Source organism: Amblyomma maculatum, chromosome 5 (genome assembly GCF_055883805.1).
Source record: "Amblyomma maculatum isolate TAMU_Amacu chromosome 5, ASM5588380v1, whole genome shotgun sequence".
NCBI classification, from domain to species: Eukaryota; Metazoa; Arthropoda; class Arachnida; order Ixodida; family Ixodidae; genus Amblyomma; species Amblyomma maculatum.
The window spans coordinates 109,536,326-109,558,622 of NC_139348.1; the positions used below are offsets into that span (position 1 = coordinate 109,536,326).

The 22,297-nt window shown below is 43.6% G+C and overlaps 4 protein-coding genes across 6 annotated transcripts in view; 2 read left to right on the forward strand and 2 right to left on the reverse strand.

Annotated features, from left to right (window-relative positions):
* The window catches only part of fliI (FLII actin remodeling protein), a 52,167-nt gene extending 47,517 nt beyond the window's left edge, over window positions 1-4,650 (reverse strand). The window contains exons 1-4 of one of the 2 annotated variants that reach the window (XM_084604122.1): window positions 4,559-4,629; window positions 2,832-2,858; window positions 1,088-1,198; window positions 373-525 (exon numbers count right to left, since the gene is read on the reverse strand). In XM_084604122.1, the coding sequence (XP_084460248.1) occupies window positions 373-525; window positions 1,088-1,198; window positions 2,832-2,858; window positions 4,559-4,621 (354 nt within the window). In that variant the 5' untranslated portion in view covers window positions 4,622-4,629. Of the gene's footprint in view, window positions 1-372; window positions 526-1,087; window positions 1,199-2,831; window positions 2,859-4,558 lie in introns of both variants that reach the window. The other variant, XM_084604123.1, reaches the window with a different exon arrangement.
* A 191-nt stretch (window positions 4,651-4,841) lies between these two features.
* Window positions 4,842-5,423, forward strand: Dad1 (dolichyl-diphosphooligosaccharide--protein glycosyltransferase subunit). Its single transcript, XM_084604124.1, has one exon. The coding sequence runs from the start codon at window positions 4,969-4,971 to the stop codon at window positions 5,311-5,313; it is 345 nt and encodes a 114-aa protein (XP_084460250.1). The 5' UTR covers window positions 4,842-4,968; the 3' UTR covers window positions 5,314-5,423.
* Window positions 5,424-10,815: 5,392 nt separating this feature from the next.
* On the reverse strand, window positions 10,816-15,555 carry LOC146189220 (uncharacterized). The gene has a single exon (XM_084604125.1). The coding sequence runs from the start codon at window positions 15,167-15,169 to the stop codon at window positions 11,201-11,203; it is 3,969 nt and encodes a 1,322-aa protein (XP_084460251.1). The 5' UTR covers window positions 15,170-15,555; the 3' UTR covers window positions 10,816-11,200.
* A 158-nt stretch (window positions 15,556-15,713) lies between these two features.
* On the forward strand, window positions 15,714-22,148 carry ND-B14 (NADH dehydrogenase (ubiquinone) B14 subunit). Of its 2 annotated transcripts, XM_084604126.1 has the most exons (4): window positions 15,714-15,872; window positions 16,286-16,401; window positions 19,802-19,910; window positions 21,874-22,008. In XM_084604126.1, exons 1-4 carry the CDS (start codon window positions 15,746-15,748, stop codon window positions 21,900-21,902), a joined length of 381 nt encoding a protein of 126 aa, XP_084460252.1. In that variant the 5' UTR covers window positions 15,714-15,745; the 3' UTR covers window positions 21,903-22,008. The 2 variants fall into 2 exon arrangements, with proteins under 2 accessions (XP_084460252.1, XP_084460254.1); XM_084604128.1 differs by lacking the exon at window positions 19,802-19,910 and having other exon boundaries at window positions 21,874-22,148.
* Window positions 22,149-22,297: the final 149 nt, after the last annotated feature.

Below are 22,297 nucleotides of genomic sequence, written 5' to 3' on the forward strand. Positions count from 1 at the left end.
CATGATTGAAAAGCTCCTCTTACCTGAATGAATGTAGCATAGTTTGAACGTGTTTTTCATTACCTTATAGTCTAAAATACTTAGAGTCAAATGCATGGCAAGGGTAAAGTAGCATATATACTCATTGCTACGTACAATGCCATTAAAGACAATTTCGATGCCCAGCTGGCGGCCAAACCTAATCACGTGACATACTCTAACATTTAGATCTTTAACATGTATTGTCCGCTGCGCTTTCTTTCACCTTCAAGCACGTGTTACAATGCCTTAAACCCTGTGAATCCCTGAGCAACAAGTCATGAGCCTGCGGCGTGCAGACAGCATCAGGAAACGAACTTCGTCACGAGCTTGCTCTTTCTCTCGTCATCTTACCACCACCGAGAGGTCTTCCAGGTCGAAGATCTCGGGCGGTAATCCCGAATTCTTGAGCCGATTGTGGCGGCAGTTGAGGGAGCGCAAGCAAGGCAGCTGCGGGACCTCGCCATGCAATGTCACCAGGTTGTTGCGCACGAGTGACAGCGTCTCCTGAGGAATAACAGCAAAACAGGGTTGTAATGCATTGGAAATAAAGGACCCCTCTTCGTCAAACAGACAAGATGTGTCCTTGGAACCCAGGGCTCAGACTGCAATGGTATACTCAATAGCAAAAATGCCCCAACATTGAGGCAACATTAAGAAGTTGAATTAAAAAAAGAAGGATGTGTTAGGAGAAGAACATGCTGCATAATGTATTTAACAAAATTCACTAAGGTGGGATATATTAGGATCAAGAAAGTAATTACTCCCCAGCGTGCCCCTGAATGCAGCCACCCTACTATAAAAGAAAGCTACACAGCTTTTTTTTTGGATTTGATAAAAGACTGATGATTCTCAGTAAGATGTAGCGATGTTTTTTTGTTCTGAGATGGGATCCTCATGAGTGATTACAAGATAAAGGTGCTGTGCGCAATCACTTGTTTCTTAGGAACCAATTACAAGAATACCTTGAGAGGAACATTGTACTGATTTAAAATGCCACAACTAAATGCTTTCGTTTGCTACCGAGCGAAATCATGAGTTTCTGAATGTCAACTGTCAGGTTACTTACAAGCTTTTTGAGGCTCTGAAGTTCGTCCGGGATCCAGTCTATCTTGGTCCTGTTCAACCGAATCCATCGAAGGCCTGTCATGTCCCCGACTGCTTTGGGAAAGTAGTCTTCCTACAGCACAAAGCAGCAACGCAGTCACTTAATCTATCAAGCTTGAATGGTGCACACTATATCACTAACATATAAAGTGTGTTAAAGGTTTCACGGTATTAGTTCTTTGCTAGGTTGACACAGAGAGGTGATCTTCACGGGAAAAGTTCAACATACTCCTTTTAATTGCAAAACGGGAGGACGTTTACATTTCTACATTTACCGACACTGAATATGAGTGGAAAGTTTGGCCAACAGTAGTATCTTGAAATGCTGATCAATGCAATGCTTTCACTGGCTCGTGCAATGTTGAAAATATACACAGGTGTCTTAAGATTCATTCCCTTAAATTTGCAGCTTAACGATGTGCACAATAACTTCCTGCAGTACTCACAAATTTTCATCACAGCGTACTCTCTATTCTCACAAACATTAAACATTTGAAGAAGTAGACACAACATTTTATTAGTATGTTCTGGCTTTGGAATGATGTGAAGAACATCAGAAAACATAGACAACCATGTATGAGAATTGCCTGAAAAAGCGGTAAACAATGTATAATTAAATTTTTCCCTCCTGTGCTTTTTCGATTGCAACTGCTGAGCAACAGCTGTGATTTCAAAGATGAATTTAGGGCATTTGACTACAGCATGGTCGTCGATTTTTTTTTTTTTCATTTTAGTTAGCATAAAATCAGAAACAACCCTGCCCAAGAGGTAGAATCCTAAAAATTGAACAAGCAACAATTATTTTTTCATTTACGATACCTTCAAGGTGCAAACTCACATTATAGAGGGGAGGGGCAAATATATCGCATACACAATACAAAGACGAGATGTTTATAAAATACGTTTCTTATAAATGACATCGCTGTTCTTTTATGACTCGAACTAAAATTGTCTGTGATATCAAAGTGGTCACTTAACAGGACACTTTGCTGGGCAAGTTGTGACACCACAGCAGTCGCTCGGTGGTCGACACCGAAATCGCATGAGATAAAAATTTGACTATAAATTATTAAGGTGCCTTAGGGGAGCTCTAGGGTGTAACTTAGGCACACTATTCTCTTACACACTGCTATAAAAACAAAAAGAAAGACATCTAAAATTCGGTGCCTTTACTTCTCCGATGCCCTACCATAGGAACAATGCGAGCAGGCAATCCTTGGCTTTTATATTTAGCACAAAAACCATCTGCCCATGTCACATTCACTGCACCAATGTGAGTTGCTGATGCAAAACATGTTTAAAGTAGAGCAGCATTTTTTGCAGGAAGATACGCAGCAAAAGAAAAAAGGGTGTACATTACTCGGATCCTTCTTCGTTTCCCACTCTGATTGCGGAAGAAAGCGATTAATGCATTAGTTTAAAAAATGACCAGTTTCCACCGTCCATCACGACTGATACTGACAGATTTTTTTATGCTTTTTATGGAAATTGCAAAACGGGCTTTCACCTCATCACATGATACAGAAAAGAGCTGAAACTGAAGCCCAAGCTAGCTTAAAAACAAATGCAATCATTGACACTGCAAAGTATACTGGCATTACTGTTGCTGATTCCATTTTTCAGAACACAACAGCATGACAATGGAGCATGTATGCAACAATGCAAGCGAGAAACAAAGTATGCATCCATGTTAATTTTGTGCTTACGTATTTATCAAAGTTCCAAGTTCGCAACTGAAATAAAAGATGCAAAAGAAGAGAAAAACAGAATGCAATACATTTAGAATCCCCGTCTGGGTGAATATGTTGGCTTGAATGGCAAAAAAAAAAGAAAGCTGCCCCCATGTTTGTGAAATATCTGTAGCAATCACAGCCAGTCAAATATATTGCAATGGCTTAAACAACGGTAAACTTCTATTAAATGTAGAAACGAAAATGTGAAGGCGAAAGCAACCTCAAGCTGTTACATGTAACTACAGCTGTAGTTGAATAAAATTCGTCTGCAGTAACCGCTGCATGCAATTCCTCTGCTTGCGTGTCCTTGTGTCTTAGCCATGTCTTTTGCTGTGTTGCGCTGGTATTAATACATAATGGAACAACAACTAGCACACACTCTTACCCTACTCTTTAACAAGGTAAGTTGTCCGCTGTTAAGTTTTCTGGTTACCTAGATATAAACATATCAGACCAAATTATAAGGTCAAGAAGATTGATGCCTCTGGTTTGTTTGGTACAACCAAATATTAAAAACAAATTTTGTATTATGTTCAGCGCAGTAATACACATAACATCAGCAATTGCTGTCCTTTTTTTTTTGTTTGTCTTTTTTTAATTTTTGTTCTTCTATATGAAGAAACTCACGAAAAGAGTATCATTACCAGTTGGATTGTCCTTTTTTAATTTGTGTCCTACTATAGAAACTCATGAAAAGATGGGTCTTGCCCACTGCAAGACGAAAGCATGTCCCCTTTATCCCCAACTAGCCCCGTCTCGCTCTAGCAACGAAATTGCCCGACCTCATTTCCTTAATTATTCCCTGCGTTCCCTAGCTGTGCTTCCCTTACTCTGGGATCCGTCCTTCTATAATGAAGCGCTGCCCAAGCTTTGTTTGCAAAAAAAAAAAAAAAAAAAAAAAAATATTGCATTCAGGTCTGCGTTTAGCAAAAAAAAAAAAAAAAAAAGAAAACCACGAAGTCATTGCCGATTAGAATCGTTTTTCCCGACAGAAGCGAACACAAGAATAACTTAAGATGATAGGCAAAACCCACACTACTTATGGGTCTTAACGTTATAAAGCAACTCTGGCTTTGAGCGACGCTGTTATTTAGTGCTGCAGATAATTTTGACCATCTGGAATTGTTTAACGTGCACTGACACCACACGGTACACGAATGCCTCGAGTTTCGCCTCCACCGCAACTCCGCGGCCGGAATCGAAACTATCCAACAGCCAACTAAACTTCTTTAGTTGGCCTGTAGAATTCATGCTTAGCGCTTAGCATGCGCAGCGCTCTTTTCAATATTCTCGAATCATTTGAGCTTATAACGAAACGAGAGGCACATCGCACCAGCGATCACCGACCACCACCCCGACGCTTTTTCGAGATCGCAGCAAGCAAATGCAAACGCGACGCAAAGACAACTATGCTACAGAAAACTTACACCTCTAATCGCTTTATTTAGCATTATTACATATTATCAGATTATTTTCATCGATCGCTTGCCACACGAAACTGCAAGCCTCGCAAAATGCCGCGAGTCCGTGAGTGACCAACGTGCGCGGTGTATGGGAATCATCTTGGGTTACACCTCCGCGTAACCAAAGCGGTTAACGGCGCGGAGGAGAATGGTTAGGCAAGCATGAATGTCACGGGGCCGTAGGTTAGTAGCTAGTCTATTAAAATGCTGCATCCAGACAAGTGAAAATCGGCGTACTTGAAAGTCATTTCGAGTTAAATCGATGCCACGGACGAAAGGCAGCACTCCGGTTGCTGCCATCTTGGTACCCTGGGTTACTCTAGCGCCGCCTGAGCGGAGGTGAACAAAATGAGCAATTTTCGAATACTGTAATAAAATAAAGAGCATCACAATTATTTATTTTTACAAAGTTAATAAAGTAACACTATCATTATACTTAGTTTAAATTTACGCAGTTTTATTAGCTAGATAAACTTCAAGTTTTTATCATCAAACTTGCTAACCACATCATCAAAATTTATCATTTTTGAGTTGGCACGCCAGCCGACGAGTAAGCAAGCCAAGCTTATCTACCCGGCGTCTCCCAACACGTCGAAAAGTGTTTCGTGGCACCGTCGTTCGCTAAGCGCGAGCGAAAAAGAAACACCATGTCTTCTGCGACGATTTTGGACGTGGTCAAACGCTTCTTTGACGAGTACTCGGCCACGACGCCCAAGAAGATGAAGATCATCGACTCGTACCTCGTATACGTGTTGCTCACGGGAGTGGTGCAGTTCGTGTACTGTTGTATCGTGGGTACCTTCCCGTTCAACTCGTTCCTGTCCGGATTCATCACCTGCGTGGCGTCGTTTGTACTGGGAGTCTGCCTGCGGCTTCAGGCGAACCCGCAAAACAAGTCGCAGTTCTTCGGCATCAGCCCAGAGCGGGCGTACGCTGACTTCATCTTTGCACACATCATCTTGCACCTGGTCGTCGTCAACTTCATTGGATAAGCTGTGGGACGCTTCTGCATAGAGTTTTGTGCTGGAAGAAGTGAAGCTTGTCATCATTCGCCTGGTTTTCTTTTTCTTTTTGGAATAAACAACTGGTGCCCCAAAAGAAAGTGCTTGTGGTCGTCTCTGTTAGCGCGCGCTCTCCCAACGAATGTGTTTCTTTCTGCCTATTTGCTTTTTCCAACTGTGCAAGGTTCTGAAATCCTTGTCGAAGCTGTTGACACGTTTAACCTCAAGCCCAGCTCGTTATTTCGATTCAGGTCAAATACTTTCTCGGCTAAATAGCATGTATAAAGGCATCAAGAAAGCCAGTTCGTTAATTTTTCAGCGAAAAAAATCTGACTGTGCCCTTTGTAAAGGCTTGTGCAGAACCTAATGCAAAGGGGCGCAGTGTTTAAAGATTGATGTGTCAACAATGTTACAATTTGTCAAATTAATGCTCAAGAGATCATGGGGCTACCTTGTTTCAAAGGTGTTAATGCAGATAGAAATTCACACACAGATAAATAGATACCACTGACAGCCAATTCTTAACAGAAACTGGATAGCTGTGCCACCAAGCTTACTGTTTTGCAAAAATGTCTTATTGCGTTGACTAGGCAGCACCAATAACTGCCGCTTTTGCTGCATGGAGGATGCAAAATTACCCGAAGAGAAGAAATGAATGCATGAAGCATAGTTAACACACTCGGGGAAAAAAACTATGACCTCACTCAGTGCACAATTGCATATGTAGTACCTTAAAGGAACAGCTCTGCTGAGCATTTGACTTCACAGAAGTGGCTAGTTGAGGTGAGAACCCAGCTATGTTTTGAAGGAGGCAAAAGGTAACCATGCGCTGTGTGATGTCAGTGCACACTAAAGGTTCCCAGGCGGTTGAAAAAGAAAAATGGGAGAGGGTGGGAGGGGGTAGACGACAGCGTTAATGGCTGTCTTTGTGTATTCTCACTTGCATAGATTCGGAAAAAAAAAAATGAGAAGGGTTCAATGCTGCTGAACCCATATTAGAGCATTAGCTTCTTCCTCTTCATCTCCTTCTTCTTTGTCGTCTTCTTGTAGCTGCGCCTCTTCACGGCGTAGCTGCGGCCACCCGAGGTCTCGCTTTGGCTGTCTAGTGTTGAACGAAATAACCAACGTAGATATAAATCCTCACTTTAACCAAGCCATTTGTATAAGTGTGACTGCATAGCCCGGGGTGCTAAATTGTAGTCTCACCCTTCCAGCTCAAAAGTAAAGCCCAATTTGGCAGCACGTGCAAACTTGGTCATGTCATGTGGTCCTGTGACATCACACAAGGAAATGGAATTTATTTGTATACAAATATGATATGCATTTATAGAAGTGGCTAAGGGGAAGCTTTGAAGCAAACAATTCTGTAAAATAAGGAAAAAAAGGGTCAGAGTAGTTTTGTACAATTTTGGTCAGGAATTTAAAGATTTATATGAATAAACGAAGCTTTCAGATATCCTTGTTGCAGTACAGTTGTCAAGACGTTGCCTCAACATTTATACCAAATCAGAAAAATGGAGCAGTCAACCTTATCTTCACATACGTAGAGTACTATGCATGCAAATTGCTGTTGGCTTCTGTTGGAGTTTAGGATTGGCCAAGCTGCACTGGAAACTCAAACAGGAGGTGTACATTTGTCTACTCAGGTTAGACAGAAATTAGCTGCCCTTTTGGCTTATGAACAATCCAGTTTTGGAAATTTATAAATAGCACAAATCTCCCTGTTGCAATAATATAACAATGGAGGGTTTGCACACTGGTTTAGGACAGAAAGGCTGGTAGTGAGTATATAATGACATAAGAAATATTGATTATGGCCAACTTAATTGCAGTGAACTCGGCAATGAATATAGGGGTATATTCTGGGACAGAATCAATAACTTCAACCTAGATCTTTGGAATAGTGGTCAATAGCCGCCTGTTGTGAGGCATACGTGAAAACTTCAGAATGGGTAGGGAAATTAAACAAAATATTTGGGGAATACTTGAGTTATACACTTTTAAATGTTAACAGTTCTTGTCTGTCAGCTTCTCTTGCAGATCCTCTTTCATGTATATATTTATATATATATATATATATATATATAAATATATATATATATATATATATATATATACACGCACTTTGCTATTCGTACATCAGTAATATTTTAATTTGTACGTATATGTTGCACCACACATACTAATTAGCATACATTTACAATTTACGAGAACATGTTAATGCTCCTCTACAAGCCCATTTATTGCTTTGGAGTGCAAATTCCTTGGGAGGGTACGATTAGAGCAGACCGTATACAGCAGCAGCCCGCTTAATGTTTCTAACCCATACTAAAACGGACTGTGACTGAAAATTTTGGCAGAAAGGTAGTGATGAACATAACTCAAAGCTTATATTTAAGTCAACTATTACCAGGGAAGAGAGCAGGGTTCATCATAAAAATGGGGCTAGTTAATTCAGCTGGAACAGGCTCTGTTACAGTTAGAAGCTGAAAGCGAGAATTTATGAAGTATCCATGCTTACAAGTTCAGCACGTTTGCCATTACCTATGCAATGGGGCGACAGAGGTTAAGAATCGACCAAGAAGTTTTTTTTTAACATTAAATGGTTGATGAGTTTATGTGCTGAATCTTTTATGTTACTTTTATGTTGTGTGTTTCCTTAGGTGTTCACCTAAGGAAAGTGTACTCCATAATGAAAGTTAACGAGCAATGGTCATTTGGACATGCTGCAGTCTACCACTGGAAAAAATGATGTAATTGAGCGACGATTCCACTGGAAAATCATTGTTTTAGATTGGGTCAGGGCATGCGAATAGCAAGCTTTCCATGATAAATGGAATGGATCAAATTTAGTGATAAAACCAAATCAAATGTGAATTGGATTTAATAGCTGCTCTAATAATCAGTACTTGCGTGAAAACTTGGGGTGGAAATAAGCTCCGCCTTTAAGGGTTTGCAACATATATTTTTAATGGCTTTCATACATGGCTCCTAGCTCTTGTGTAAGCTCCTCCGTCCACATGCACTTTGCTACTCTCTTAATAATTAATTCCTTTATTTGTGTCTCTATTATCTCACACATACTCAATAGCGTATACAATTGTAATTAACCTACCACATTATGTGGAAAAACTTGGGCTTAATCTCCGCTTTTAAATTAAGGTATGACACAACACCTTTAAATACTACTCCCATTTGTTACATATGGTTTCCCAATTGCCGATCAGTCTTCGCATACATGCACTTTCCACTTGCTTTATTAACCTTTATTAATGTGTGGCTTCTATTAGCCTACAAATACTAATTAATTAGTGCAGAATATTAAGCTATCATATATCAAGGACTATCCGACATATAAAGCCCCACTTTAACCGGGAAATGTGGCCCTAATAGTCATACAGCCATTAAATTAAATTCGTATTTGATTTGAACAATCGTACAAAACGCTGAAGCACCAGCGGAACCGCTGTGGTATGGTGCTACAACGTTACGAGTTAAAGCCACAGCTGTGAAAGCTACAGTTGTTGAAAGACATTACACTACTTTCCACAGGGGTCACTTTGAATGTTGGGGTCCTGCTGCATTGTCTAACTAGCTTTAGAGACTATATATGCATCTCCATTATGCATGAATTCCACGATATGAATGATTAGTGTTGTCACACTGAGCCTTTTATCATGAACTACTGAACATGGCAGGATGGTAGTCTATGTGGGTTGCTCTTGGAGCAGCCTATTGGAGAAAAATATGGCAGGCCTTATTTGAATCTCTGCAAATTATTCAAAAGGTGAAGAACCTAATATCATATTTGTTTCAAATTGATTTCAACATACACCATTTGATCCTTCCAGATGATCAAATAGGAAAAGATTTGGTTCACTAATTTGAAATTCTTGAATATTCACACACACCTATAGAAATGAGGCAGCGACAACCTGGTTCAACACGTTCGGTTGCTTCCTGATGTCTGACAGACATTTTTTTGGGTCTTGGCACGAGAATGATCAGACATGGAAGGTGAGGATGAAGCACAACACTTCTGTGATGGCCATGGCATTTCTGTCTCTAGAGCAATTGGGCTTGAGAGAGTGAGTGTAAGGATCATTTGTCAACACACAACTGCATAAATGCAGAAGATGCAATACTTTGGATAAAATCAGCAGTTATATTACATAAGGAATGAAATACGTAGACAGGGCCAGGTTACACAAAGTGGAGGAATCAACCTGCGCTGTGATGATGAGAGACAGGCCATCGCTGAACAGGCTCACTTGGTCAGTAACTCGTGCTCCACCGCAGTAACAACCAATTTTTTTGAGACCGCCTCAAGATCAGTGTCAGTTTAAGAAGGCAATACTTGCGCACACTCATATCTTCTAGTGTGTTAACAATAAGGCCTCCAGTCACCAATTTCGTAGATGTTTGTCTGAAGCCATCCAGTCTCAGGCGACCCACTCCTATCTGTTTCAACAAACAAGAAGCCACGAGCAACGAGAAATTCTAATCTCAAGCTCGTGTGTGCAGCAAAGAAGCAAAAGTTCTGCTCTGGCTGTTTCTTTTCTTTTTTTTTTCATCTTATTATGCAGTCTATAATGCCTACGTCTGATGCCTACATGTGTAGTTGATTCCCCTTGTGAGTATGTGAGTATGTGCTATTATCCAAGCGCACAACAATTACTGCTCAGTGGTTCTGATCATCATCTGCCAAAAGAACCTAAACAACACCCCACCGCTTTTTAACACAGGCAAAGCATGTTGCAGCTGCTGTAAAAGCGTTGTTTGGGAGAGTCATTCCTGGCTTTTAAGGTCTAGCTATGGATGAGCCAGGGTCGTCCATGTTGTCTTAGGCAGAACATTGGGCTCGATGAAACTAAAAGCAGTGAAGAAGGCAACTGCCACAAGAACCGAATGACCCTGGATATATATGGCTAAATGGAAAAGCCTTGGAAATGGATAGACTGTTGAAATCTGCAGAACAGTAGAAGAAAGCAGTTCAGCAAAGCTGGCGAAAATTAATCCTTGCCTTAAACAAAAAAACAAGCTAAACAAATGCTGAATCCAGCAAAAACACGGCTATATGCACTAGTGAAGCTAGTTTGCTTTTAGATTAAGTATGCTAAATTATTCAAAACCTGCTATGCTAAATGATGTCCAGGATATTTTGTTCACTGGTATGCATCGGAAAGTTGGTATTGTCAGCCAGATGATCACAGCAGAAGAGGGAGCAAATAAGTAATTGTGCATTGTCACAAATTCAGCAGTCTGTTGTGCTGACTTGCATGATTTGCTGCTGTTACAAAACTGCCAGCACTTCCTATGCTGCAATTTTAGGAGGCTGTAGTGGGCCTATCTTTAGCCCATATGGGCAAGAGGATGCTGCAAACATGAGGACCACCAGCTACCCTGCTGCAGTGGTAAATGGACGTAGAGAATGTCAATGTTAATATCCTCTACATCCTTAGAACCTCTCGTGGTGTAATGAAGGATCCAAACTCCAGATGATGCCTTTTTATTCAAGCAAGTTGTAAGGAATAAATGGTTTCACCAGCACTCGAACAGAATAGGTGTGCACAGGAGCAAGTCCAAAGCAAAATCCAAATAAGATGATAGCAAAAGTTTTTGCAACCTTTAAATATGACAGGGACAGTACTGCTTCGACTGTAACAAAGATTATCACATATCTGTGTTTCATTCAGGCCATACAAACATACACAATGCAAAGCATACACTGAATATACTACTTTAATTCAATAACAATATCTTGAATACAAAAAAAAAACAGCAAAACAAAGCAAACAATTCTCATTTATTAGCTAAGCAAAACTAATTATCTTTTCTTTGATGAAAAAAAAAATATTACATTTTGAAACGGAAACTTTCAGAAAAGTGTCTTCTGCCAGTCAACAACATTAACAGAGACTTGAAAGTTCATGAACCTCACAGCATCTTGCAATGACAGCTTTGCGCCACGACTGTCTGTGAGATATCCGCGTTCGATTCCTTTGACCGGCTCGTAGCTACGGTTGTAGAATGAGAACGCTCCACTCTCCTCCACGCCTTCTCCATCCTGCTCTTCACCCGACAAGCCGTCAGCGCCTTTGTCATACACGATGAAAGTCTCCTTGAAGAAATAAGGCGTCCTGGAACCTTTCTTTGTCGGCTCAACATACAGCATAGACTCTGGTTGCTTGCACGCTCGACTCTTGCAGTGTTGCACGAAGCCGGACTTCGCCTTGAAACCCTTGTAGCACCTGGAGCAGAAGAAGCAACAACCGTGCCGAGCAAAGCCATGGCCTAGCAGGTGCTGCAGGTAGATGAAGCCAACACTGCAGTGCATGCAGTGGTAAATGAAACGAGGTTGTTCTTCCTCAGCGTCAGCATTCAAATCATCCGTGCCAAGAACTCTGTCTTCAGCCTGTTGCACAGGCATTATGTCCCCAGACAAAGCACAGCGCTCTGCGTGGGTTGTGATGTATGACTGGCTTAGGCTCTTGAAGTTGCAATGCGGGCACGAGTGGACCGTGTCCGAGACAGTCTGCCGCACGACCTCCTCGTCGATGTAACTCGCAAAGTCTTGACCAGTGCCGGACCCGCCATGAACCGTTCTCATGTGTTCATCCTTGCTACGAATTCCTCGAAAGTTCTCACCACAGATCTTGCACTCAGTTGGGTAAAGTGTGTAATGGCGCAAGAGGTGGCTTCGGAAGTTTGACACTGCTGCAAAGTTCTCCTGGCAGTGAGTGCAGAGAAAGCGATGGATTCGAAACTTGAGATTCTGCTCAGTCCACAGGAGTAGACGCCCATTGTTGCACTCTTGCATCGTTGCAGTTGCAGGGCAATGGCCGCGGTCGATGTGTTGCTGGAACGAGAGCTGGTCATCAAAGCCGCCGTGGCAGGCCGAGCAGGTGAAGATTACAATGCCGAGCTCCTGCCTCAGAACGTGTTTGCGCAACTCGCATGAGTTGTCCACTGCAAAGGAGCAGAATGGGCACTGGCTGACCTTCACCGCCTCCGTGTAGTCATACGCTGCAAACAGCCTGTCTGCTAGCTCTTCTACCGAAAGTGAAAAGTTGTGCTCGCTCGACACGTGCCTCTGGAAGTTGTTGAAACCAGAGACCATCTCCGGACAGAAGCAGCAGCGCTGCTGGAAAGTGAGGTGACTCAAGTCGTAAGGAGGGATGTACCGGACGCCTTTATCAGAGTAGCTAATAAGCTCTTCGGCAATATTCTCACTTCTAACCCGAAACACCATCTCCTGGCCCGAATGGCAGTAGCAGGCATGATACATCATGGCGCCCGTGCTTGCGGTTCCAAAGTTGCAGTAGCCACACTGGACGTTGGCAAAGCCATGCTCCTGGAGGTGCCTAACAAGGCCAGCAGCCGACTGGAACTCTTTCCTGCATACGAAGCATGGAAAAGACTTCTCCTCAGCGTGCACCTCTTCAAAGTGTCTCTCAAATTCCGACTGCTTTTTGTCCTTGAAGGAGCAGCCAGAGAATCCGCACATATATGGATCAAAGGCCCTTAACTCGCTGGAGGAAGCTGGAGGTGTGGTAGAGGTGTTTTTCTGGCCCGAGACAGGAATGACTGCAGCGGCGTCCCCTGGATGGGCCTGACGACAATGTACACGGAAGTGTGCATTTTTGCTGGCTCGATACAAGCACATGGAACACTGGTGCTGCAGACTGCTATGGTGTTGTCCAAGATGTGCAATGAGGGCCCCAGGGCTGTCAACGTCAACGCCACAGTAGATGCAGAACACATCAACAATGCTGTGGCTTCTAAGGTGCCCTTCAAAATCAGAAGCAGAATTTGTGCTAAAGCCACACGAAAAGGCACTGCACTTGAACTCGTCACAGATCTTAGCCACGAGTTGGTGGAAAGCGCTGACAGACTTGGGACATCGGTAGCCACTGTACACAAAGCGAGAAATTGATCCAACAGCCTCCGGCTTATGGACACTTTCTTCCTCATCGCTGCTGGAACAAATGATAAGCTTCTTCCGTCGTTGAGTTGCGCTGTGCAAATGCTCGGTTGGAGACCTAGATACAGAAGGCTGCTTTGATGACTTTTCAGCGTGGCTGCTGCTGCTACTGGGCTGAGACTGGTGCTTCACAGACTGCTGTGCAGGCCTGCCAATCAGACACGTGCTTTCATCTGCACTGTGTTCTTCATTCTCACCTGTGTCATCGTGAGTCACAGTCACCAATTTTGTCCCACTGAGGGTGAGGTACTTGAATGCAAGTTTCCGATGTTCACGCCTGTGATGGAGCCGCAGCAGCTCTACCTGCTTCATGGTACGGCCACAGTGGAAGCAGAAGTAGGGCAGCCTGTGCAACTTGGCCATATGGACAGCAAGCTTCAATTTTGATGCGAACATCTTGTTGCATTTTTCACAACCCACACTGCTCAGCTCATCTTCCCCAGTGTCACTGAAGGAGTCATCGCCCTTCTGAGTCCCCTCACCTGAGAGCTCACTGGGGTGCCAGCTAGCATCACCATCGGAAAGCGGACTCGGTACTGCCATTGACGCACCGACAATGTCCATATCCTCACACTCAGCTTCTTGGCTGCTGTCTGCAGATGTATCGTCGCTACACACGAAACCGTCACGCTGGTACCCATGCATCTTGCTGTTATCTTTAGCACGAGTTTTTCTAAGCGCTTGCCTTCCCTTTGAAGGGGCGTGTCGTTTGCGACTGGCGTTCCTTTCACGGGATTCAATGAAGGGCATTTGTCCGTGCTTGAGGGCGTGATGCCGGCGAAGCGATGAAGCCATGGCGCAGGTGAAAGCGCAGTATCGACAGGCGATCTTTGTCCTTTTCGTTAATTGCGGCATAACGTCGTCGTCAGTCTCGAACTCTCCTTCGTCCTCGAAGTCGGAATCGTCAGTGGCGGAAGGACACGAAGCCAAGATTGTGTCGTCATCACTGCTGCACGCGCCGGCCGCTGCATCGTCTGATACGGTTGCTGAGTGGCCTGCGTCCTCTTCAATGTCTCGTTGAACGTCCCGGGAGTTACCGGCGAGACTCGCCGCGCTTGAGGAAGTACTGGTTTCGACGGCACTGGACGGGCCTGCTTTCTTCAAAAACTTCGCAAACTCCCCGTTGTCGTGGTCCTCGAGATGGTGCAGCTTCAGCCGTGCCAAACTCAGCGTAGTCCAGTCGCAGTGTGCGCAGGTGTAGACACCATTCGAGGCTTGAGGCGCTGTTCTCTGCTCGGGCCGTCCACAGATGCTGCAGTCCTGGCGACCCGCTGGTGCCGCCGACGGAGAAGTCGAAGCTTTTCCACCTACCTCGGCACTGCTTTCTTCGCTCGAAGAACGTCTTTCACTTGCAGAGTGGCTAGTCGAAGCAACAGCGTTAGAAGGGGTGTTGCTGTCGGCTGCTGCTGGAGCTGTAGCATGATCAGGATGGTAGTCAAACTTAGGGTCGTGCATGTTTTTGCGATGGGACTGAAGCGCCGCCTCTGAGACAAAGAGGCGACCGCAGTTCCGGCATACACTGCGATCGTGCACTTGGCTGATGTGCGCCGAGATCTCGGTCCAAGATGTAGTTGGCGCGCAGCACAAAAAGCAAGTGTAGTCGACCATCAACGAAGATGTGGGACCCGTCGATGCTGATCCGTAGCTTCGTTCGGCAGGGTTCCATTTTTCCACGCTCTGGGGTTTGAGACCATGCTGTCTCCGGTGGTGCTCTGCCAGTTCAAGCTCTTCGAGGAAGCGCAGTTTACAGTGCTTGCACCGATACGGAACATTAAAGGCCCACATGGACTGTGCCAGGGCGCCCTTTTTGAGGCCTGGGGCGCTTTGGCCCAGTATTTGGGCGCTTCGGGAACTTACGGCCATTGCACGGTGCGTACGACTCTCACTTACGTGCTCTCACCACACCTTTCGCAAGGGTCGCCGATGTCACCTGCACCGTTTTGTCGTGCAGTAGCAAACTAATTTTGGTCTTGAGTCGGTCGCTGCGGAAGCGGTGGAAAGCTGACAGCAGCAGCGTGCATTTAGGCACAAGCACACACGAAACAATGCTATTAGAATGGATCACTGCGCGGTTTGTGCGTATACAGCGCTGAGACGAAATTAACAATTTTTTTTTCTCCAAATGTGGCGTGGTACTAGGTTTGAACCTGGTGCATATTTTGCGCTGTCGCACTTCGCACAATCACGGCTATCACAGCCCAAATAAACCCGCCGTACCGTACCGCCATAAGTTGAAAGCGGAAATGATGTAGGGGTAGACTTCCGACTACTTTTTTCTTTCTTACAGCACAGTTAAGTCGATCGTCAACTTTTAAAAATTGGCAAAAAAGTTTGAATTTCTACATTTACCTGGTTATCACAGGCATTTGTAAATTACCTATTGGGCTTGTTACCTTCCCATCCCTTCCCGACGCATGAGGGCGCCGCTGTCCACTCAAAATGGCGTCTAACTTGGTAAAATCGACGGCACGAACTGTGAAACCTTTGCTTTCACTGGACCAGAGTGAGGCAAGGCGAAGAGCTCTGAATCTGTACAAGGCATGGTATCGCCAGATGCCTCATATCGGTTCGTAACACTCTTATTTGCCTTGGCACCGCTTATCTTAGATCAGGCGAGTAGTGATTGCCTCAGCTGTGTGACCTTTCCGAAACGTTGGTGTCACCGGCCGGTAAAAAGTTGTTCTCGCCTTACCTTAAACGGAACAGCAGTTACCGCGAACGGTGCAGTCATGTTGCTTGTTTGGTATGGTGACTCGCAAGTGAAGTATGTTCGTCTTACATATAATGCAGCATGTCGCCTAAGCGGACCTGTCAGCAGTTTGTACGTGTGTTGCTGTTGCTGTACAATAGTTGGTGTACAAAGCGCTATTTGACTGAGGCTTACTGCCGCTTTTGGGATGGTGCAGTCTCTGTAGTCTGTCGTGACCGCGATACTAACTGTGCGAGCATGTGTGGTAATTGCTTTGCTTCTTTTCGCAGTGAAAATCTACGACATACCCGTGTCAGCGGAGCAAGCGAGGGCCAAGCTGCGAGAAGAGTACCTCAAAAACAAGCATGTCCGCGATATTCGGGTCATCGATCTCCTAGTTATAAAGGTACAGTTAACGCGCTTGCCGGGGCAAACTACTTAGTTTTAAAAGCCCGCTGACAGCGTCATAAGCAGATGCTCTCTAGCAGAGTAATTCGGGTGCTTAATCAGATTAGCTGATCCGCAGTCGTGTTGTTGAGGTTCATTTTCCTATCATAGACCTTCTTAAGGACTGCTGATGACGTCAAGCATATGCTGGCATATGCTTGGCTTTCCAGCTGAGGTGGCCTCATAAAGATTGCATATGCCCCTCTTGCACCTTACTAATTGCTTTTCCATCAAAAGCTCCTCATTTTACCAGAGGTGCAAAAACTGGGGAGACAATTGTGCAGCAGCAGGGGTTGAAGTGCTGCTCCATTTGCTGCATTCTTCTCCATCCTGCTCCAAAACGCAATATTGCTCTAAAACTGCTTTAAAAGGTTGTCGCATGTTTTACTATCAAATTTAGCTGCACATAGAACCGACGGCAGCGCACTGGCAGCATAGTGGTAGCTCATCTTACATGGGGCTTGGTACAGATAAAGCTTTTGAAAGCTACGGAAGTGTGCAGCATAGTAATATTTTTTCACAAGTAAATTTAGTATGAACCACAAGCAATTGGAGGGAATTCATTAGTTGCAAAAAAATACAGTGCAAGTGACTTCGCACATCCTCTCTGCCTTTTGGATTGCCAATCAAGAGAGAAAGGAGAGCACGAAGTGGTGCAGGTAGTGCAAACTACCACGAGCCGTTAGGTAACTGTATTCTAGCTGCAAAAACTACATGAGCTGTTTTAAGGCTTTTGCTGTGAAAACAAGCAGGTACTTCACCAACAAGCTTCTTTGTCAGTGACCAGCATGTCATGCCTATATACGTCGGAAAAGCATACTGTAAGTGTCATGGGTTGGCTTACTGGAGGTGCCATTCATTATAAACTTTCTCAAGGGTGTTGGGAAGCCATACAGGGTCCATTGCCAAGATGTTAAAACTGAAGTCAGAACATCGCTCTAACAAAACCATGAGGACCACTGAAATAAAGAAACTGAAGAATGACAAGGCTACCCTTCACTGCCATTTAACATTCTTGAAGGCACTGCTGACTAGTACTTGGGAATTCCTTGGCACATATGCAGGATAAAAAGGGGTGCGCACAAGATAGAGTGCCGAAATATGGTGCCTATTGACAGGAACTCCAATCTAGTGGCATTGCTTGAGAGCATAGAACCAACAATGCTATCATGGGGGCCAGTTGGTTGATCATAATGGGGAATACTGACAGGGGACAGGTGAAATACAAAACACTTACTTATATACATATAGCATTCTCGTCAAATTGCAAGCACATCATCCATGCGCGTGATCACGCACGTTATCATTTCTGCCACAACTCCGCATCTGCGTAGCTATCATAACATATCATAGAGCCACAGATGATGACTAACCACTTGTGTCTTTTTCTACCGACGCAACTTTTGGCTTCTATGATTTCTTTTTCGATTCCTTCCTTTACAGGCTTTACAGGCTACAAACCATTATTTCACAGGACTGAAATTGTAGGCAAACAAAAGGAAAGAATCAAAGGAAAAAATGTAGAAGCCTTTTTAATTGAGTCAGCAGAAAAAGACACATGTGTTAGTACATAATCTGTGGCTCTCACATAGGAGGAGCTAGATATGATAGTTGGGCAGATGCGGAGCTGCGGTCGAAGTGATAACGTGCGTGATCACGCACATGAATGATGTGCTTGCGATTTAACGAGAATGCTATATGTATATAAGTACGTGTTTTGTCGATAAAAATAAACAGTTGTAAGTTCGCGCTTCATTCATGTGTTTTCCTTCACCTGTCCCCTGTCTAGCAAGTAGCGCAGTATTCCCCATTAAGAGCATAGACTCCACTTTTGGATCTGTCTAGTCCGAATAGGCAAAAGCATTAGGTGAAACTTTCAGTTATGAAGCGCACAAGCAAGTGTTTCGTTTGCTGTTAGTTTGTTCCTAATTGTTGCTTAGTTCTTAGTTGTTATCTTAAACATGTTTACATGCTTTGGCCATTTGTTTTGCGTTGTCAAAGATGGATGCATATTCAGAACATAAAGATCAGTTTGGGATTTTGTATGTTAGGAATAGAAAGTCTCCATGCCATGTGGCGACGATGGGGCTTGGCTTTGGCAGTTTCTTTAGCAGACATCCTTGCAACTCACGGACTGTTAAACACATTACTCAATGAAATCAGTTCCCGAGAAGGAAGGATACTAGTCTCTCCAAAACTTGCTCGAAGCCTGTGTGTTCCTGATTGAACCACAACGCAGCAGCCCAACAACACGTAGTACAGCAGCTTTGAGCCAATGGTAGCAGCAGTTTCGAGAGTGGTGGTGCACCTTTTTTGGACTGAAAAAGACTTGTTTTTAATTTTTTTTAAAGTATTGATGGAGGACTTACAGTATGCAGAAAGCTCTACCTGCCTGAAACGCCACAAAAGCGGTAGACGCTGTGTTCGAAATTTGTAGCCGCCATATGCGCAGCTCACGTCTGCCCATTGATCCACCACCTCGTGTGCTCACATTGCAGATTTTGGTTGCTTCTCATCTACATTCGATGCTGAGGCTGGTGGATATGAGAGGAAAGGGTAAAGGTAATAAAACCAGCAAAAAAAAAAAGTTTTAGGTGTAATTAGCCATTTTTCACGCTTGTCTCTCTTTAATACAGCGTGCCAGCACATAATCACTTTTAATTTGTTGCACTGTATGGTAAAGCTGTTGCAGCCTATCGAAAGCGGCTGCATAAAAGTAGCAAACAACTGCCCCATTGGCTCAATGGTAAGGCACTAGTCTTTTCAGCTGGAATACCTCGAGGCTGCAGAGGTGTAAGGTAGCAGCAAGCTGCAAGGCAGTTTGCATCAAAGGTGCTTCTGCCTTACAGTTGCGCAACACGCCCCTCCGAACGAAAGGACCCAGTTCAAAGCTCCTTGAGGAGCTAGTTTGACAGCACTACCAGCAATTCGAAACATTCCAGTAGTGTGGATCTGTAGAGTGGGATTTTGTTCTTTCAGAGACACATTGCAAAGTTGTGGAACGGGATCGTCACAAAGTGTTTTCATTGCCAGAAGCTGGGAATGGCAGTGCGCCGTCAGAGCAAGAGAGGGAAGATTTTTAGAGGCACTAGGACTTCCGCTCTGCCAATAAGTGATTGTCTGACTCTGTCCGGTTCTCTTCAACAGCATGCCTTTTTGGGAGGTGGTAGTTGTTCGGTGGCATGCCCATATGCTACAGTTAAATCTCGTTACAAGAAACACTGCTACAAGAGACACTCGGTTATAAGAGACATTTGAAAATGGTTTGGTTGGTTTTCCTATGTCTGCCATGTTAACAACATTGCATACAAGAGACATGGTTACAAGAGACCCTCGGTTACTAAGGACAACTTTTTCAGGTCCCTGGAGTATATTATTCACTATTTACAAGAGACACAACCCAGGTGTGCTCATGCAATGCATCTGGAACGTACCAACTCGTACATGATGCACTTCAGATTCCCTTAGGTAAATTTTGTTCTATATCAGTGTCCTTTTTATTGTGTACGTCAGAAACTGAGGAGTGCTTCCCCATGATTGGAAAGTCAAAACGGCATCGCATTACTGCTACCTATGAGGCAAATCAAAATGCATGAATGGCATCCAGCATTTTTAACTCCTCACTGTTAAAATTTAATCACAAGATGAAAGCTTAGAATCCTGATGTCTTTCTCTTTGTGAATCATCTGAGGGTGACGAGCATGCAAGAGTGCCTCAAAGGTATTAGAGCAACAGGAAGGCTTGCAAAGTGAAGTGCTTTACCTCCAGAATTTGGGAAGGAATACACTCTGCACTCACAAAAATACATACTAGTAGGAATAGCTTCTTTAAGCTTTCCTGAACAATTTCCTGTTAATGCATGTGAATGCATTTATATACTGATGTGCAGTAAACTGATCAACACAGTGATTTTAAAATTTTTGGTTACAAGAGACCTTGCTTATAAAAGACATGTTTTTCGGGTCCCTTGAGTGTCTCTTGTAACAAGGTTTTACTGTAATTGGTTGGCGGGTTGCATGACGTCACGAGACCACATACAATTGATGAACTGGCAGGAGCTGCCAACTAAGGTAGTTCTTTTGAGACGAGGATCGAACACACTGAGGCCCTTGCAACCCCGTGTCCTAGGCTACTCCTTGGCCATGCAGGCATATTTGTACAGCTTGGTTAAAGCGGGCTCTCTCTATGTCACTTAAATGACGCTGAAATAAGCGGAATGTCGTGCAGCGCCATGGATAAAATCATAACTACACCAGAAGGGGTATGAAGCACGAATCTGGCAGATGCATGGCGTATGAGTGGAAGTTAGCGGTGATCGAATTAACGACAGTCTGTACTGAAACCCACGCTGATAAATAACTATGCAAAATTTGTCGGGTCGCATCAGTCCACATTTTTACTATTTTCAAAGTCTCATAATGTGTCACAATGGGCTACTTGAAATGGGGATTTGCGTCGAGGTATGAGGTACGAATTAGAATTTTAAAGCATTCTTGCATGAAAAACAAGCAAGTGAGAATTGCGAGTCGTACCACCATAAAGTATAAACCTGTTCAATTAGAAAAATAAATTGTTACATTCATTCCTCATGCACGGCATGATATCTTGCTGTTCTAGGTTTTCCAAACTAGGCACAGTTTGTGCTATCACCATTAACGAGAGTCTGTATTTCAACCCACCCTGATAAATAACTATGCAAAATTTCTCGGGTCACATCAGTCCACAGTTTGATTATTTTCAAAGTCTCATACTTTTTTGCTCTTTCTTGTTACAATGCACTACTTGAGATGAGGGTTTGTGTCGAGGAATGAGGTACGAATGAGAATTTTAAAGCATCCTTGCATGAAAAACAAGTGAGAATTGCGAGTAGTACTACAATAAAGTATGAACCTGTTCAATTAAAAAAATAAATTCTTGCATTCATTTATTATGCACGGCATGATATCTTTCTGTTCTAGATTTTCCACACTAGGCACAGTTTGTGCTATCACCATTAATGAGGTTATGTATTTCAGCCCACCCTGATAAATAACTATCCGAAATTTCTCAGGTCACATCAGTCCACAGTTTGATTATTTTCAAAGTCTCATACTTTTCTTGTTGTTTCTTGTTACAATGCACTACTTGAAATGGGGATTTGCATCAAGGTATGAGGTACGAATGAGAATTTTAAAGCATTCTTGCATGAAAAACAAGCGAGTGAGAATCCATAAACCTGTTCAATAAAAAAATCAATTTTCTCATGCACGGTATGAAATCTTTCTGTTCTAGGTTTTCCAGGCTAGGCACAGTTTGTGCTTCACCATTTGTGGCAGTTGCCCTTGCATAGGAGAGGTTTGATAAACATTCATGTGGCACACACCTACGCACTGTGCCTGAACATTGTGGTACATTTAGAATTTAATACTTACACGTCTTCTCTTGAATGCAGGGTCAAATGGAGCTCGTGGAAACGCTTAGCATCTTCAAGCAGAAGTCACACGTCATGAACTACTTCAAGGAGACGGTTAACCCAAAGCCCACAGACTTCATGTCCAAGTTTCTCTCGGGCTATTAGAAGTGTGCAATTTGCCAGAGGCCGTTACCGCCATTGTCATGCCAGACCTCTGATCTTGAAACTGCCATCTGGGGTGAGCAGGAGCTAGTGTATGTTGAATTGTACATAAAGCACCTTAGCAGTCAATAAAGAATGTTTGAAAAATGCCACCTGCCATGGAAAATTTATAGCACGGTTATTTACAAAATCGGCTGAGTAACATGGTTAACTAGAAATGTCAGCAATGCAAGCAATTTTGTTGCCACTCTCTGATTACTTACTTGAGTACTCTTCTTTTTCAGGCAGTGCTAGGAATGTA